Source organism: Staurois parvus, unplaced genomic scaffold, assembly GCF_062004578.1.
Source record: "Staurois parvus isolate SC_StPar_1 unplaced genomic scaffold, SC_StPar_1.0 ptg000234l, whole genome shotgun sequence".
In the NCBI taxonomy this organism is placed as follows: Eukaryota; Metazoa; Chordata; class Amphibia; order Anura; family Ranidae; genus Staurois; species Staurois parvus.
The window spans coordinates 6,965,244-6,982,554 of NW_028318030.1; the positions used below are offsets into that span (position 1 = coordinate 6,965,244).

A 17,311-nucleotide genomic window follows, 5' to 3' on the forward strand; every position below is an offset into this window, starting at 1 on the left:
GTCCTATTTTTCTTTGGAGGAAAGAACTGGAACTCTATAACATTGTTGGCTGCAGTTTCCCATTAGTGTTAACATGCAGAGTCATTAATTGTGTCTTTTTTATCGTCTTTCAATGCCAGAGTTCTGCTTCGCTGTCTAAAATATCCATGGACCCTCTGGGAACACAAAACTTTGTGTCAGCCTCCTGTCCTTTTATTTTCCAGCAATTAATTGTTGTTTTAGATACAACTACTGGTGCATGTTTGAGTCCTGGAATGATGCATATTGTATAACAGAAGCATTGGGGGGGGGCTTATTTACTAAAACTGTAGTGTGTAAAATCCGGTGCAGCTCTGCAGAGAACCCGATTGGCTTCCAGATTTTATCACCAAAGCTTATTTGAGCAAGCTGAAGTTAGAAGATGATTGGTTACAGTTGCACCAGATGCTGGGTGCTCCAGTTTTTTAGTAAATTTACTCCATGGCATTAACAATAATGTATCTTCCCTGCTTTTTGAAATACAACCACATATTGTACAATGCTACTATTCTCAGGTATTTTCCCTTTGTTTAATTTACACAGTTAGTCTGGCTGAAAAAAAGACAGTCCATCTAGTTCAACGATATAAAAAAAGTTATAATCCTATACCCACAGTTGATCTACAGGAAGGCAAAAAAAAACTGTAAAGCATGATGCAATTTCCTCCTGTGGGGGAAAAAAATTATTTCCTGATCTCCTGAGAGGAAATCGGATATAAATGTTAGTATCCAGTTATTCTGTGTATCTAAAATCTGTGTATATAAAAATCCAGGCCTTTTTTAAAGCAATCCACTGAGCTGGTCAGAACCAACTCTTGAGGGAGTCTATTCCACATTTTCACAGCTCTTACTGTGAAGAAACCTTTCCGTGTTTGGAGATTGCATTTCTTTTCCTCCAGATGTAAAGAGTGCCCCCTTGTCCTCTGTGATGACCTCAGTTCACTATATGAACCACTGATGTATTTATACATGTTGATCATATCCCCCCTTAATTTCCTCTTCTCAAGACAGAATAAATTCAGTTCCTCTAATCTTTCCTCATAGCTGAGCTCCTTACCAGTTTGGTTGCCCTTCTCTAGTACAGAACTTCTCCAGTTCCCTAATGTTCTTTTTGTGAATTGGTGCCCAAAACGGAACAGCATATTCCAGATGAGGTCTTACGAATGATTTAATTGTAAAGATCTCCAAAATGTATTGTGTTTAGACCCTAAACCTCAATGCAGGTGTCTGTGTACGCATGCATCCATGTTCATAGATTTCTCAGTTTAACTTTTTTCATAATGTGCTTCATTGTTTACTTGATTCTCCTGTCAGGAACAATATTTTAGAGCAAGCCTCTTGTAGACACCGATAAGGCTCTGCCCCCAGACTGCAGTATTGTTATCCAATTGCACACTCCTTCCGTGGGATTACAGAATGCCATGCCAATGCACACTGTCTCTGTAATCTCTTAATGTGGGAACATATCTTTCCTGTCTGCCCATGTCTTCTACACCACCCTGTCATGCTTGATTGACTGCAGCTCCAGAAAGGGGGCTGTACAGGGAGTCTTCATTTAGCCCATAGCAATGTGTTAATCCTGTCATCAGTAGGATCTGTACACCTCAGTCTGACACGTGGGCAAACTGTAAAAGTGGTTAGAGGTGGAATGGGAGACCAGTGCGGAACATAATATTTGGGCCTCATGCACACTGTAGCTGTCAAACACCCATTTTACAGGAATTTGACTTTTTTTTTTTATTTTTTTATTTCTACCCCTAAATGCTCATCTATGTTCGTCTGTGTCCTTGCGCACAAGTGTTTAGGGGCATAAATGTGAATGTGTACCAAAATTAAGGAACATATGTGCAGAAAAAAAAACGCCTAAACACACAGTAGTGGCTAAGTGGTTAGCACTTCTCCATAGCAGCACTAAGGTTGTTGTTTGAAATACAAACCATGGCACCACCTGCCTGGAGTTAGCATGTTTTCCCTGTGCCTGTGTGGGGTTCCTTTGGGTACTCCACTTTCCTTCCACACTCTAAAGACATTCTGGTAGTTTAATAAGCTCCTGTATAAATTGGCCCTAATGTGTATGCATTTGAGTTGGGGACCTTTTGATTGTAATCTCCTTGAGGGCAGGGACTGCTGTGAATATAAAATGTGTGAAGTGCTGTGTAAATTGACGGTGCTGTACAAGTACCTGTAATAAATAAAGATAAATAGACAAACACACCCAAACGCTAGGAGCATTTAGTGCTTGAGTGTTCGTTCATTTCAATGGCTGGAATAAATTAATATCTTTAAAGTGTTACTAAACCCACAACCGTAAAATCAGTCTGTATATGCAGTAAAGCATGCTTGTTATACTCACTATGGAACCTAAGGGGTTAATCCTCTGCATTGTGTAAAAAGGCAGTTTAATCCTGATTGCTCTGTTTCTCCTCTTGTTTAAGTGACCACTTCTTTATCTCCTAATAAGACAGACGGAATGGTAGGCATTTTGCACATGCTCAGTTTTGTGTGTATTGCTAGATTATTTTATTTCTTGGGAGAGTGCATGTGATCAGCACAGGGCCAATCAGCACTGTCCAGACAGAGGTCAGGGGTTTTGCATCCTCCTAGAACATAAAATTCCTACAAGCTTTAGCTAGTGCTTGGCTGAACACTGGTAGAAGCCACAAGACTGCTGAACACTAGTAGAAGCCATAAGACTGCTTTAACTGCTGATGAGAGAAGGTATTCAGCAGTTTATATTTATTAAAATAATTGAACTTTCTTGTTCTGTGTACTGTTGGAGACCAGATTTAGTGAAAGCAGGATCCTGGGTTTAGTAACCCTTTTCTTCTGCCTGCCTTTTGTTGGGCAAAGCTTAAAGTACCTAGTCACCAGTATTATTCCCATTTGGTCTTCCTGCAGCTGAACATTTACCATGGCTTGTTCTATACTGTGTCTGTCTGTGTGGAAGCAACCATCTTGGTAGACGCAGGGCTTCACTTCCCGATGTCAGAGCCTCCAGCAAGGACCGCTGTGATCAGCACAGTAGTGACATTACCAAATTTCACTCCAAATCTGAGACTAGAAATCAGAAGCAGCAGGAAGGAAACAGAAACATTGAAAGATTGGGTATGGATTAAGAAATTACCATTACTACCCATCTTCAAATCACTTCATAAATCATATAATATCATTAATTTAGAAGTCGCGCATTTTCTGATTGCATTTGTTAAAGGCTAAGACCACTTTTACAAACCTAATAAATGCAAATAGTTTTTTTTTGCAGGAAACAAATGTTTGTTTGTTTTTTCACAGGAGCCTGCAAAGCAAAGCACTGCAACTAGCTTTGCAAAGTTAATATCCTGCAGACCTCTAGCTCTGTGTCCATACCTAGGTACAGGATTTCAGTTGCAGGGCTGGAGGAAGTATCAATGGACTAGGAGTGTAGTGATCTCCGCACTTGATCTCCATTGAGAACTACAAGGCCATCTGCCGCAATGGTAATTCCTTCACAGGTACCTGTGAATGAATTCAAAGTCTGTGCAGGCGTAGCCCCACACAGCTGCTCGGATTTAAAAAATGTCTGCTTCGAGGGAGAATAACCCCCACACAATTTCACAAGGGGGGTGAATCTTGGGATGTGGGGTTGTTTGCTTAGCAACATGTTACATTGTAAATAGGGATGGAGCTAGCCTTTTTGGAAGGATATTTTCTGTTATTCATAAACTAGCGTGGGCATCAAAATAACCTATTGTCTTAAGTATGTTTAAGAAGCACATCCAAATCCTTCATCTGTAAAAACTAGTATTCAGAATCTCTGCTTAGTGGCTGAAGGGTACATTAATATTTTGAAAGAAATTATTCTAACTCAGTCAAGAAGTAGAGGGATTAAAATAAAATATCTTGACACTGAAAAGATGTTAAACTTATTTTTTTTTTCTGCATGCAGTCGGCATTTTCAATCTTGATTATTCCTTCTTGTGATGTGATGGATAGGTCTGTCCGGGATCATGCGTCTTGTGTTAGTTTTGTATGATTTGATGAGCTGTCAAGCAGAGGGGTTTTTTTTTTTTTTTTTTTTTTATTTTAGTAGTGGCCAGTGCCGTCTCCTCATCTTGTTTAAGACTGTCAAGTAAGCTTGATCGTTGCCTTCAGAGGAGCAGTGTACGTTGACACAGTGTCATTACTTATGGCAATATTTATTACAGCCTCTGTTAATACAGTGATAGACATTTTTTGCTTCCTTAAAGGTACAGTTATCCTTCAGATATTTCTTAAGGTGTGTGTGTGTGTGTGTGTGTGTGTGTGTGTGTGTGTGTGTGTGTAGGGTTTTAAAACATTAGGCATATATGAAAAATATGCCTGTTATCAATAAACTACTAGCTATTACACACAGTGCAGTTTGGTTCACCATTTAAATCCTCAAAACACTCCCTTTTATTAAGGAACTGCTGTCATAAGCATGCAGTCAGCTTTCAGGATTGGTTATTTTAGGCATTACTACAGCTCACAATCAGACTGGAATGCTGAGTGTACATAACCTGAAGGTTATGTTCATTATTGTAATTGTCCAATCTTTATTGTTGTACTTGAATCCTTGAACTCTGTTTATAGTACAAGTGACCCAAAGATATCAAATGCTAAATAATTTAAGCAGAACTTCACTCTCTCAATCAACATTGACTATTTTTAATACTTATGCTAGTATATTAATATAGCTAATGTTAATATTAGTAAATAGGAAAGTACTGTATATAATATTTACTTGGTTTAAACTTTTTTTACATTTCTTCAGTTACTTTTTGGCTCCCCTGCCTAGGCAAATGACATCATACATCCCAGGAGTCTTCAGGAGGGGAAGAGGGGCTTTCTCAGCTAAGCACAGCCTCCTGTTTATATACCTGAGCTAAGGGGAGATGGATTGCAGATTCCAGGAAGTAAAAGCATCTGCCCTTACTTAACCGCTTCCCAACCATGCTATAGCCAAAAAACTTCTACAGTGCGGTTGGCCAGTTCTGGGAGGGTGTCCATGGATGTCATCTCTGAACTCGCCCCCAGCAACGTGCACCCCGCGCTGTCGGTCATCACTGTGTCCTAGGGATACAGCTGATCACATAATTGGGCAGAAGGCCAATCACAGCGGCCCTTTACCACATGATCAGCTGTGTCCAATGACACAGCAGCTCACAATGTAAATACAGTTGCTGGTTATCGGCAGCACTTTCCTCACACTGTCACAGTGTGAGGAAAGTACTGCCGATAACCGGCAACTGTGACAGGAGAGATCTGCACTGATAATCAGGTCACGGATTATCAGTGCCGCCGTCAGTGCTATTAGTGACTCCCATCAGTGACGCTTATCAGTGCAGCCTCATCAATGCACATCAGTGAAGGAGAAAAATTGCCTGTTTACTAAATTTTATAATAGAAACAAAGACCAACTTTTTTTTTTTTTCAGATAGTTTATTTTTTTGTTTGTTTATAATTCATAAAATAAAAACCCCAGTGGCGAGTAAATACCACCAAAAGAAAGCTCTATTTGTGTGGAAAAAAATGATAAACATTTCATTTGGGTACAGTGTTGCATGACCACACAATTGTCATTCAAAGTGCAACAACACTGAAAGCTGAAAATCGGCCTGGGCAAGAAGGGGATGAAAGTGCCCGGTAGGCAAGTGGTTAACTACCTGCCGACCGCAGATAGCCGAATGACGGCTTCACTGCGGCCGGCCAGTTCTGGGTGGACGTCATATGACGTCCTCCCAGAACGCGCACCCCCGGCGATCTCCGTGATCGCTGTGTCCTACGGACACAGCTGATCACGTGATGTGGTAAAAGGCCAATCACAGCGGCCTTTTACCACCTGATCAGCGGTGTCCAATGACACGCTGATCAGAGGGAAATGCAAGTGCCGGTTCTCGGCTGCACTTTCCTCACGCTGTCAGATCTTGAGGAAAGTACTGCCGAGAACCGGCAGTTGTCAGAGCGGGGATCGGCACCGATCATCAGGGCACTGATGATCAGTGCCCTGATGATCGGTGCCCAGCAGTGCCACCCGCAAGTTCCGCCCACCTGTGCCCAGCAGTGCGCCCACTAGCTCCGCCCACCTGTGCCCAGCAGTGCACCCACCTGTGCCACTCTGCAGTGCCACCTACCTGTGCCCAGAAGTGCCACCTACATGTGCCCAGCAGTGCCACCCACCTGTGCCACCCACCTGTGCCTGCCCACCAGTGCCACCCACCAGTGCAGCCCAGCAGTGCTGCCAGTCAGTGCCACCAGTCAGTGCCCAGGGGTTGTGCCAGTCAGTGCCGCCAGTCAGTGCCCAGCAGTGATGCCAGTCAGTGCCGTCTATCAGTACCCATCATCAGTGCCGCCTATCCGTGACACCTCATTAGTGCTGTCTATCAGTGCCGCCTATCCGTGACACCTCATTAGTGCTGCCTATCAGTGCCCTTTAGTGCTGCCTATCAGTGCCGCCTATCAGTGCCCATCAGTGCTGCCTCATCAACGCACATCAGTGAAGGAGAAAAAATGCCTGTTTTGAAAAATTTTATAATAGAAACAAAGAAACTTTTTTTTTTTTCAAATTTTTTGCACTTTTTTATTTATAGCGCAAAAAGTAAAGCGCCCAGCGGGGAGTAAATACCACCAAAAGAAAGCTCTATTTGTGAGGAAAAAAGGATCAAAATTTCATATGGGTACAATGTTGCATGACCGCGCAATTGTCAATCAAAGTGCAGCAGCGCTGAAAGCTGAAAATTGGCCTGGTAAGGAAGGGGGTATAAGTGCCCGGTAGGCAAGTGGTTAATATGGCCACTGCAGAAATGTTAGAGGGATGTTTTTCAAAGTGATTTCTAAGCAAAATAAAGCATAGAGACATGAAATGATGGGGGAGTGCTTTGAATATTAAAATTAATTAAATAGCGTGTTTGGTTTGTGGTGAGGTGCTCAGATGCAGTGTAGTTCTGCTTTGATTTGTATAATATTCTTTAGAATATATATGGGGGAAAAAAAAAATATATATATATATATATATATATATATATATATATATATATATATATATATATATATATATATATATATTTATATATATATATATATTTATATATTTATTGTGTATGTATAACACCTGCTGGTTACTAAATTGGATAGACTGGTAAAATCTGATTACACATCTCCTTCAGTTAGATACGGTGTAATGATGCCATGTGCATATATCTGATATACTTATGTTTTGAGGTCCTACTACTGCTGAGTGGTCCCTTCAATCTTGTATAACTGGACACAGAAGACCAAGAGCACAGCACAATGAGCATAACCTTTCTACTTATCCTACTGGTCAGCACAAAGCACCTAATTTTATTGCTAGTAAAAATTTGATACATACCTTTTGGAAATATATGCAAAAGCTATGTAGCTGTGTCAAGGCACTTCTGTGCTGCATCATCCTGCCCTAATTGGTGAGAAACCTTTTGATTATTTCTGTTTTAGCAGAATAGCAATCCTCTAGACATCAGTGACATTCTTTTAATTTGTTTTGTGAGTCGCATTTACAATTACAAAATAGCAGCTTTAACTGTTATCTTTGCCTTGTATCATTTGGCATAGATATTTCTGTAACAAGGCCTTAAGAGGGCTTCTTTCTGTAGCCAGGGTCACTATATATTTTGATGAATGCTGTACACTTGCAATAAAGCATGACAGCCTCCTATTCATATGTCACATACAAAAGCTTGATGTCAGGACCCAGTCATACAAGCTATTACTTATCCTGACAGCTAGCAATGCTGTGTGGTTCAGTATATTCAATGTTTCAATATTTAATTTTTCATGGATCCTTTTGAATTGATATTTTTTTTTTTTTTTTTTTGGGAGGGGGGCAATATTTATAACGTTCATTTGTGCAATAATTGACTGAAAAACCTGTTCAGTTAAATGGTAGTTGTACATTACCAGGTTGCTGCAGTTAGGATATTGTAATTGTTCTTTATGAAAAAAAAAAAAAAAAAGAAATTTGACGAGCACATAGAAGACCAGCACAATGTTTTTCATCTTAGGTTTCTGGCCATGGGGTGGAGGTTGTTTCTGGCTAGTTTATAGTAATTATGGTTAGGCTGACAGTTTTTTTTTTTTTTTTTTTTTTAAATTAAATTGTTTGTTATTTGGAACTCAGTTGTCTTAGGTTTTCTTCCAGTCATTTGAAGCAGTGTGGGGAAAAAGAATGCTATTACATGCCAAAGTTGCAAGTGGTTGTAAATATGAAAAACGAACAAAGCATATCCCTCTGTAGTGTGCACATGTCTCAAATAAGTGCATTTCTGGCTGCTTTGTTCCTTTTGCTATCAGCATGAATCACTTCTGAAACGTTTTCTTGACACCAACTGAAAAATGGTGACAGGGTAGGGACCTTTAGCAGATTGACAGCCTCAGCCTGTTCCTGTGTGGAGGGGGGAGAGATCTGTCCCTTCCCTTTAACTCCTTGGCACCGACCGTACACAAATATGCAACGGCTGGGCGCGCTGTGTGCTCCCAGCACATTTACCGGTGCCTCATGGAGAGGTCCTGATCACTACTTGCGTTCAGGAGCTTTCCGATCATGAGACCACTGGAACAGCCAATCACTACTGTCACCTGACCTTAAATCCTGCCTCCCGGCATCACAAAGCCCCTAAAGGGTCGGGTGATGCCGGTGCCAAGTGGTTAATTAGCTCTCAGAGCTCTCCTCACTAAGTTCCGCAGAGTCTAACTTTAGCTTCCCGCCCCCTTTTTTCTGAATTCAGACCAGCTTTATAAATTCTGGACTTTCAAGGGATGTAGAGAAGACTGCAGATAAACATTTTTTGAAGTTTTTACTGTGGGGTCCCTCTTAACCTTCCTAACAGACCTAAATGGATTAGGGGGGTCCCCACGCTTTTTTTTTTTTTTTTTTTTGTCATTTAAAAAAAAGAAGTGTCTGTCCTGCTGTAGCAGGTTGTACAGTTGTGCATATACATACTGTATGCATGTCATCACTATAATGGAGTACAGGGGAGCTGGGATATACATATTTTGGACTAATTATTCTACAGAAAAATGTAATTTCATAAGCTTAAAGGGGTGTGGTTGGGGCGGGGGTTGGGGGCAGACCTGGGCAAGGTTGGGTGGGGCAACTGGTGGAGAGTAAGCTTTGTGACCTGCTAGTAGGTCTGGACTTGAAATTTTAACCCCCTGGTTTAAGGGGACCCCTCAGGCATGACATTTAAAGGAATTTTTCCTTTCTTTTTTTTCCTTTTGGCGAACTGAACATGGGGGTGTTCAGACCATCACTATTAGAGTGTACCCTTGTTGAGTAATGTGGCACCATTGGTATTTTGCTTTTGTGTATGAAGGCTTATTCATCCTATATAGATAAGTAAGACTGTATTCTCAGCCTTGCAGCTTGGCTTTTCATCAGAGAGGTCAGTTCCAACACACACTATAAAAGTGACATGCTGGAGGAACATACTTGCGTAGAAGCTAAAGACTTGGATATTACTCTGTAGGCCCCTCCTTTTTATGATGGGTATGCAAAAGAAGATAGCCTATTTGGAAATACTGGAATGGAAGTCAGTCTTCCTCTCTGCTGCTACCAATATGATATGACATAATTCAAATGAGTCAGTCTTTGCTTCTCCTGCACTCATAAGCACTAAATACCATGCTCTGTGCAAGTTAAATAACCATTAATATGGCGTATAGATTTGCATGACTGTTATAACCAGCTGGCCTAGGTCACAAAACAGCCAAGTGGACTACTGTGTGCATGGATCTTATTTATGAAAGTGTCTAAGGCCAGATACTTGATGAGGTTGATTTACTAAAACTGGAGTGTGCAAAATCTGGTGCAGCTCTGCATAGAATTTAATCAGCTTCCAGGTTTTATTGTCAAAGCTTAATTTGAACAAGCTGAAATCAACCCCTCTGTGTAGTTACATAGTAACCAGTTAGGTTTTCTGTTTACAATACAGCAAAGTGGAGGACACCATCCGATTGCTTGATCAAACACAATTTTGTTTTAGCCATATAAAGTTAAAATCTTTTGAGCTGCTACTTCAAATATAAAGTACCAAAATAAATATATATATTTATACTGTGTAAATATTAGCAGATCGCTCGCACCTTACACATACCCATACGAATGTGCAAATACTTATAAATATCCAAAACAGTGCCGCGCTCCACTTAAATCTAAAGTAAAACAAACAACTGAATATACAAATAATTCCAAGTGTCCATATCAAATCCGTGATTCTTTATAGTCAGTGTAGTGTAGCAATCGAGTGATCCTCGGTTCACCTCTAGTGATTTTATCAAACCAACACTTGTGCACCTCCACCAGTTGTGCTCTCACTATATATATATATATATATATATATATATATATATATATATATCATGTACAAGAAACCAGACCCTTCTGCATTTCCCCGCACAAACCCAAGCCGAGTCTTTCAAGTCAGTCCTCTGGTGCTCACCAAAGGTCACCTCCACCTAGTGCACACCACTGCATCACACAGACGGCTGAATATGCATTAGAGGCTTTTGAGGCAGACTTGAAAAAGGAAAAAATAAATATATATATATATATATATATATATATATATATATATATATATATATATATATATATATATATATATATATATATATATATATATATATAAAGCATGCGTCCCTTTATTTGGACTATGCTGTGCAAACTAGAATCGCTAGCGGCTATTTGGAACAATTGATCTTTGTGTAAAGCATTTTATTATATATACACGTGAGTGGAATACAGCTTATATTAAATGCATTTTTATAGGGATAAAGCACTGTTTTTATTATTTTACTTGACTATATATATATATATATATATATATATATATATATATATATATATATATATATATATATATATATATATATATAGTGAAAGCACAACTGGTGGAGTTGCACAAATGTTGGTTTGACAAAATCACAAGAGATGAACAGCGGATCACTCGACAGTGACTATAGATAATCACGGATTTGATGTGGACACTTTAATTATTTTTTTGGAAGATCTGTATATTCAATTGTTTTGTTTTACTTTAGATTTAAGTGGAACGCGGCACTGTTTTTGATAGTTATGTTTGTTTTAACTGATTTCAGAAATTAGACAAAATTTCTTTATAAACAGTTCATATTCCCATAAACAATCATATTCTGCTGTTGCCTACACCTATCCTTTGAAAACATGTTTGGCTGTTTGAAGATTTTAAAAATATTAACAGTTTGCTTTTGTGTTTGTTCTTGTGCAGGTAATGGAAGAGGCAGAGCGCACACATCTGTTTAGTTCCCTTCTTCCTGACATGGTTTCTTTGGCCCTCAAACTCCCAAAGCTTTGCACAAAGGTAAAAACTGAAATCCTTATAAACATAGAGCAAGATTGGTAAGCAAAACTATGTAATAGCTAGTTAATGAACTGTATTTCTTTTCTTTTATGGCTTTGTAACAGCTAGCTTACAATTATGTGGTCATAAATGCCCTTGCAGACCACTGAAAACCGTCAACAACCTGTACTGCTGTTTCAGCATTATAATAAGTAAACGAAGACTGCAGGTATTTAATGTTGTAAAGAAACTTTGACAATCTACACTTAGATGATTAGTGGGTTTTGAGGAGAGCCTCTGCTCCAAAGCACCCACGTTCTGTTGTCATGTGTACAGAAAAGGAGGCCGGGCCCAGATCTGGTCTAGAACTACTCCTTTATATCCTATATATATGTGATAAACAAGATAGAAGAAAACCTTTTTTTGCATCCTGCTTAGGTGTGCACATAAATTATGTATTGTAAATTAATTTGCAGCCATACCCCCATACAGTCTCCTTTTCTAGAGTAGAAAAGTTATGGCATAGATATATTTTTTTTCCACTGGACCTTGAAAGTGTTAAAAATATCCTCAGACATTCTGTACTACTTGGGCTTTTAGTTTCATTCTTTATTTTACGAGGGTAACAGTTCATGTCTTAGACCCTTAAAAAAAAAAAAAAAAAGAGTAACACAAATCTAGAGACTAGTTTGAAAATCGCCATCTAAAATAGTATGAATTCAAGTAATTTTGATACCTGTCACGGGCAAATTTGAAGTTGCATTATTATTATTATTATACAGTATTTATAAAGCGCCAATAGTTCGCTCAGCGCTGTATAACTTATGTGTTTTTTTTTTGTGTTACCAATACAAATCCAACCCCATTTTCCAGAGAGGGTGGCCACGGAATGCAATGTCTATTATTATTCTTCTTCTTCTTCCTCCTTCCTTCTTCTTCCTCCTTCCTCCTTCTTCCTCCTTCCTCCTTTCTTCTTCTTCCTCCTTCCTCCTTTCTTCTTCTTCCCCCTTCCTCCTTTCTTCTGCTTCCTCCTTCCTCCTTTTTTTTTTTTTTTTTAAGGACATTTGTAACTGTAGACCTAATTGACTATTGTACATATTACCAGTATACCTTCAATGTACTTAATAACATTCTGCCATGGCTTGGAGGGAAAGACCTTCAAGGGTATAGTCGCTGGAATATTATTTGTGCCATGCCTAACACAGGAAAGGCAGGAGGAGCTTAGTAAACCAAATGCGTGGCTAAAGACCAGGTGTAAGGGGGAGGGATTTGGGTTTTGTTAGGCACAGCAGATATCTAGATTAGTTCAGCATGCCCTAAAAACATTTATAATTAGTCCATTTAAATACTATAGTGAATAGTATAACTCTCTTCTCTTGTGAGCATGTAAATATAAGTTCACAATATATAACCGTAGCGTCTAAAATCACCAGCAGTCACCATTGTGTTCATTTAGACAGGTACAAACTTCTAATAGTGAGAAAGTACCTTGTGATTCCACCAACCATGCACAATGGCCGCTAACCTCATGGATTTGACCCCTGCTTTACAAGGAAGTCCTTTACACACTTTGTTTCCCTCAGGGAATGCAACTCCAGATGTCACACTTTTTTTCCTCAATGGCACCACACATAGACTCCTTCTATCCTCAGCACATTTCTTGTACCTGAGGAAGGAGGGTGTCTTTGTGTCATGCCACGGGGAAAAAAAAATTGTGACATCTGTGGTCGCATTCCCTGACGGGAACAATTTTTTTCTCAGTGGCATCATACAAAGATGCCTTCCATCCTCAGAAATGTTCTGAGACTAAAAGGTGTCTGTGTGGTGCAATTGAGGAAAAAAAAGCGTGAGATCTGCAGTCGCATTCCCTAAGGGGAACAAAGTGTGCTATGACCTTACTGGTAAACCTGGGGTCATATCCATGAGGTGAGCATCCGTTGTGCACAGGTGGAGACACAAGGCAGTTTCTCACTATTAGAAGTTTGCACCTGTTTACCTGAACACAGTGGTGACTGAATTGATTTTGGACTCTGTCTATATATTGTGGACTTGTATTTAAATACTCACAAGAGCAGTGGTTATATTATTCACTATAGTGTTTAAAAGTATTTATTCTAAATGTTTTTGGGTTGTTTGGCAATTTGTTTCAGAGGGAGATTTAGAATATAATGGTGCAGACAGGGCACCAGGGCCATCGCAAAGAGAGAGGGTTGATTACTCTTAATCAACATATCGAAATGGATTAATTGCAAGGTGCCTGTAAGGGAGCTGTAGTGTATATTGCAAAATAGAGAAATAAAATCGAGGGAAAAAAAAGGGGTTGAGGGGGTGTGAAAGGGAATAGTGAAGAGAAAGGAAAAAAGGCAAGATGGAGGGAGGGGGATAAGAAAAAAATAAGGGAAGCAAATACATCTACTGACCCTCTCAATTCAACAACCAGACATCACTCAACCTGAAAGGATAAGGTGTATCTTGATTTACCAGCTTGCAGAAACATGAAAGGGTTCGGTGTGTCGCCTCTATTACTGTGAGATCACTACTTAAAGAGGTTGTGATATTGCTGGTTTGTCTTTAAAATGAATACAGCAAGACCAAGTGGAAGCAAATTTTGAAATGTTATCTTGAGAGATACTTATCAATTTCCATTTCTTCCATCCAAGTCAGCCTCTGGAACCATTCCTTAATAGTAGGAACTCTAGCTGAACGCAAATGGCACGGAACACAATGTCTTTCAGCATTGATTGTAAACATCACCAAAGATTTATAGTAATTAGGGATTGTGACAGAATTATAATGTTGAAGATATAGAGCTGGGAAAAAAACAAGATTTTCAGCTGACACTGCAGTGGTTACCTCGTGTACCGTTTTCCAAAAGGGTTGCAGTCTGGAGCATGAACACCACACAAATGACATAGTACCCACTGCTTGCTCACAATGCAAACAGGTACAGTATCTCCCGGAAGTGAGTACACCCCTCACCTTTTTTGTAAATATTTGATTATATCTTTTCATGTGACAACACTGGAGAAATTACACTTTGCTACAATGTAAAGTAGTGAGTGTACAGCTTGTGTAACAGTGTAAATTTGCTGTTCTCTCAAAATAACTCAACACAGCCATTAATGTCTAAACCGCTGGCAACAAAAGTGAGTACACCCCTAAGTGAAAATGTCCAAATTGGGCCCAAAGTGTCAATATTTTGTGTGGCCACCATTATTTTCCAGCACTGCCTTAACCCTCTTGGGCATACAGTTCACCAGAGCTTCACAGGTTGCCACTGGAGTCCTCTTCCACTCCTCCATGAAGACATCATGGAGCTGGTGGATGTTAGAAACCTTGCGCTTCTCCAACTTCCGTTTTCAGAATGCCCCACAGATGCTCAATAGGGTTTAGGTCTGGAGACATGCTTGGCCAGTCCATCACCTTTATCGTCAGCTTCTTTGGCAAGGCAGTGGTCATCTTGGAGGTGTGTTTGGGGTCGTTATAAATTTGAAATACTGCCCTGCGGCCCAGTCTCTGAAGGGAGGGGATAATGTTCTGCTTCAATATGTCACAGTCCATGTTGGCATTCATGGTTCCCTCAATGAACTGTACCTCACCAGTGCCTGCAGCCCTCATGCAGCCCCAGACCATGACACTCCCACCACCATGCTTGACTGTAGGCAAGGCACACCTGTCTTTGTACTCCTCACCTCGCTGCCACCACACGCTTGACACCATCTGAATCAAATAAGTTTATCTTGGTGTCATCAGACCACAGGACATGGTTCCAGTAATCCATGTCCTTAGTCTGCTTGTCTTCAGCAAACTGTTTGCAGGCTTTCTTGTGCATCATCTTTAGAAGAGGCTTTATTCTGGGATAACAGCCATGCAGACCAATTTGATATAGTGCGCGGTGTATGGTCTGAGCATTGACAGGCTGATCCCCCTGTGACAAGATGGACAGTCCTTTGCCAAAATGGAGGTTCCCATCCATCTCTGTGTGCATGATTGCTACACCCCCCACCCCTTCAACCTCTGCAGCAATGCTGGCAGCACTCATACGTCTATTTCCCAAAGACAACCTCTGGATATGACGCTGAGCACGTGATGACAACTTCTTTGGTAGACCATGGCGAGGCCTGTTCTGAGTGGAACCTGTCCTGTTAAACCGCTGTATGGTCTTGGACACTGTGCTGCAGCTCAGCTTCAGGGTCTTGGCTATCTTCTTATAGCCTAGGCCATCTTTATGTAGAGCAACAATTCTTTTTTTCAGATCCTCAGAAAGTTCTTTGCCATGAGGTGCCATGTTGAACTTCCAGTGACCAGTATGAGAGATTGAAAGCGATAACACCAAATTTAACACACCTGCTCCACATTCACACCTGGGACCTTGTAACACTAACTAGTCACATGTCACCGGGGAGGGAAAATGGCTAATTGGGCACAATTTGGACATTTTCACTTAGGGTTGTACTCACTTCTGTTGCCTGCTGTTTAGATATTAATGGCTGTGTGTTGAGTTATTTTGAGAGAACAGCAAATTTACACTGTTATACAAGCTGTACACTCACTGCTTTACATTGTAGCAAAGTGTCATTTCTTCAGTGTTGTCGCATGAAAAGAGATAGTTACAAAAATGTGAGGGGGGTATACTCCTGGGAGATGCTGTATTTTGGGATTGCTGAGAAGAATTTGTGAAGCCGCTAGGGAGTCCGATACCATCGTGTGAATATCTTTTAGCTACACTCCTGAGTGGTTACATTTGTGGAACCTTTATGGATCCTCATGCAGATGTACTCCCAATCGTCTTTTGACAGTGACAGTCCTAGGTCATGTTCCCATGCTCTACAGGAGGAGCTGGGAAAAGCAGACCACTCCCCAAATAATGAGTACAATTTGGATATCAAATGCCTTTTGGGGTTGGGTTCTGCCACACAATGCTTCAATCAAATTGAGGGATCTAAGCCAGTGGGCAGAAGCTCAGTGGGTGATAAGAAAATGTTGAATCTGAATATGTCCATAGAGTCATTGTTTGTGGAGCAAGAAAAGCATTAATCTGTGCCAAAGAGAGAAGTTTGTCATGTTTGTAATAGCAGGAGCCTTGAACATCCTTGTATGGCCATAAATGGTGTCAGATACTGCCTGGCGGTACCTCTAGCGACCCACAGGACAGGACTCCCCAGGGCGCGGGGTCTAAGTCCCAGTCTGCTTGTTCACTGGGGCCCCTGATGGTGGGGATGGACTTGGAGCAGACAGTGACCAGGTCGCTGCCCCTGAGTACACCCGCCTGTGGTAGAGGGATCCGTCAGAGGTATATACTGGTAGAGAGCCTGACGTGAAGAGGCGGATAGGCCTGAGCAACAGTGACCGGATCCGTACCGGATGGATGGCAGGGTAGTGTAGCGTAGTCACAGGCCGGGTCGGTAATTGTGGGGGCAGCACGGTACAAAGCAGCAGACAAAGAGTAGTCAGGTCACACGCCGGGTTCAGTAACAGGAGTTCAGATCAGTGGGGATATCCAGGAGAGTAGTCAAACGAGCCAGGGGTCAGAGCAGGAGATAGTCAGCGAAGGTCAGGATCAAGCAGGGTCGGCAACAAATCAATCAGCAGTTACACAGGAACAGGATAAGTAGACCATACGGCAACTAGTGTCTGTGCAGAGCTGGTTTAAGTAGCGTGCCCTGCACTGTCATTGGTGCCAGGCGCGCGATCGCGAGTGCGCCGTTGCGGGCGCCCAGGTCCTAGTGCCTGCTGATTCGGGCGCATTGGCGTTCTGCGCATCCACAGACCCGTGCGCTTCGTGGCAAATGGGCTAAAAAATTAAGTGTCAAGCCTAGTGGAAAGGCAGGATTATGACACAAGGGAGTCATGGGGCCATAGGGAGAAGTATGTCCTACACTCACCTCTTTAGACACCTAAAGTAGGGCCCATCAGGGGATGATTCACTTTCAAAGGTATGTG

The 17,311-nt window shown here is 41.0% G+C and overlaps 1 protein-coding gene across 4 annotated transcripts in view; it reads left to right on the forward strand.

Annotated features, from left to right (window-relative positions):
- PARG (poly(ADP-ribose) glycohydrolase) overlaps positions 1-17,311 on the forward strand; it is a 246,362-nt gene that overhangs the window by 99,170 nt on the left and 129,881 nt on the right. For all 4 annotated transcript variants that reach the window (XM_089680048.1, XM_089680049.1, XM_089680050.1 and 1 more), the window contains one exon: positions 11,297-11,389. In XM_089680048.1, the coding sequence (XP_089536174.1) occupies positions 11,297-11,389 (93 nt within the window). The remainder of the gene's footprint in view (positions 1-11,296; positions 11,390-17,311) is intronic.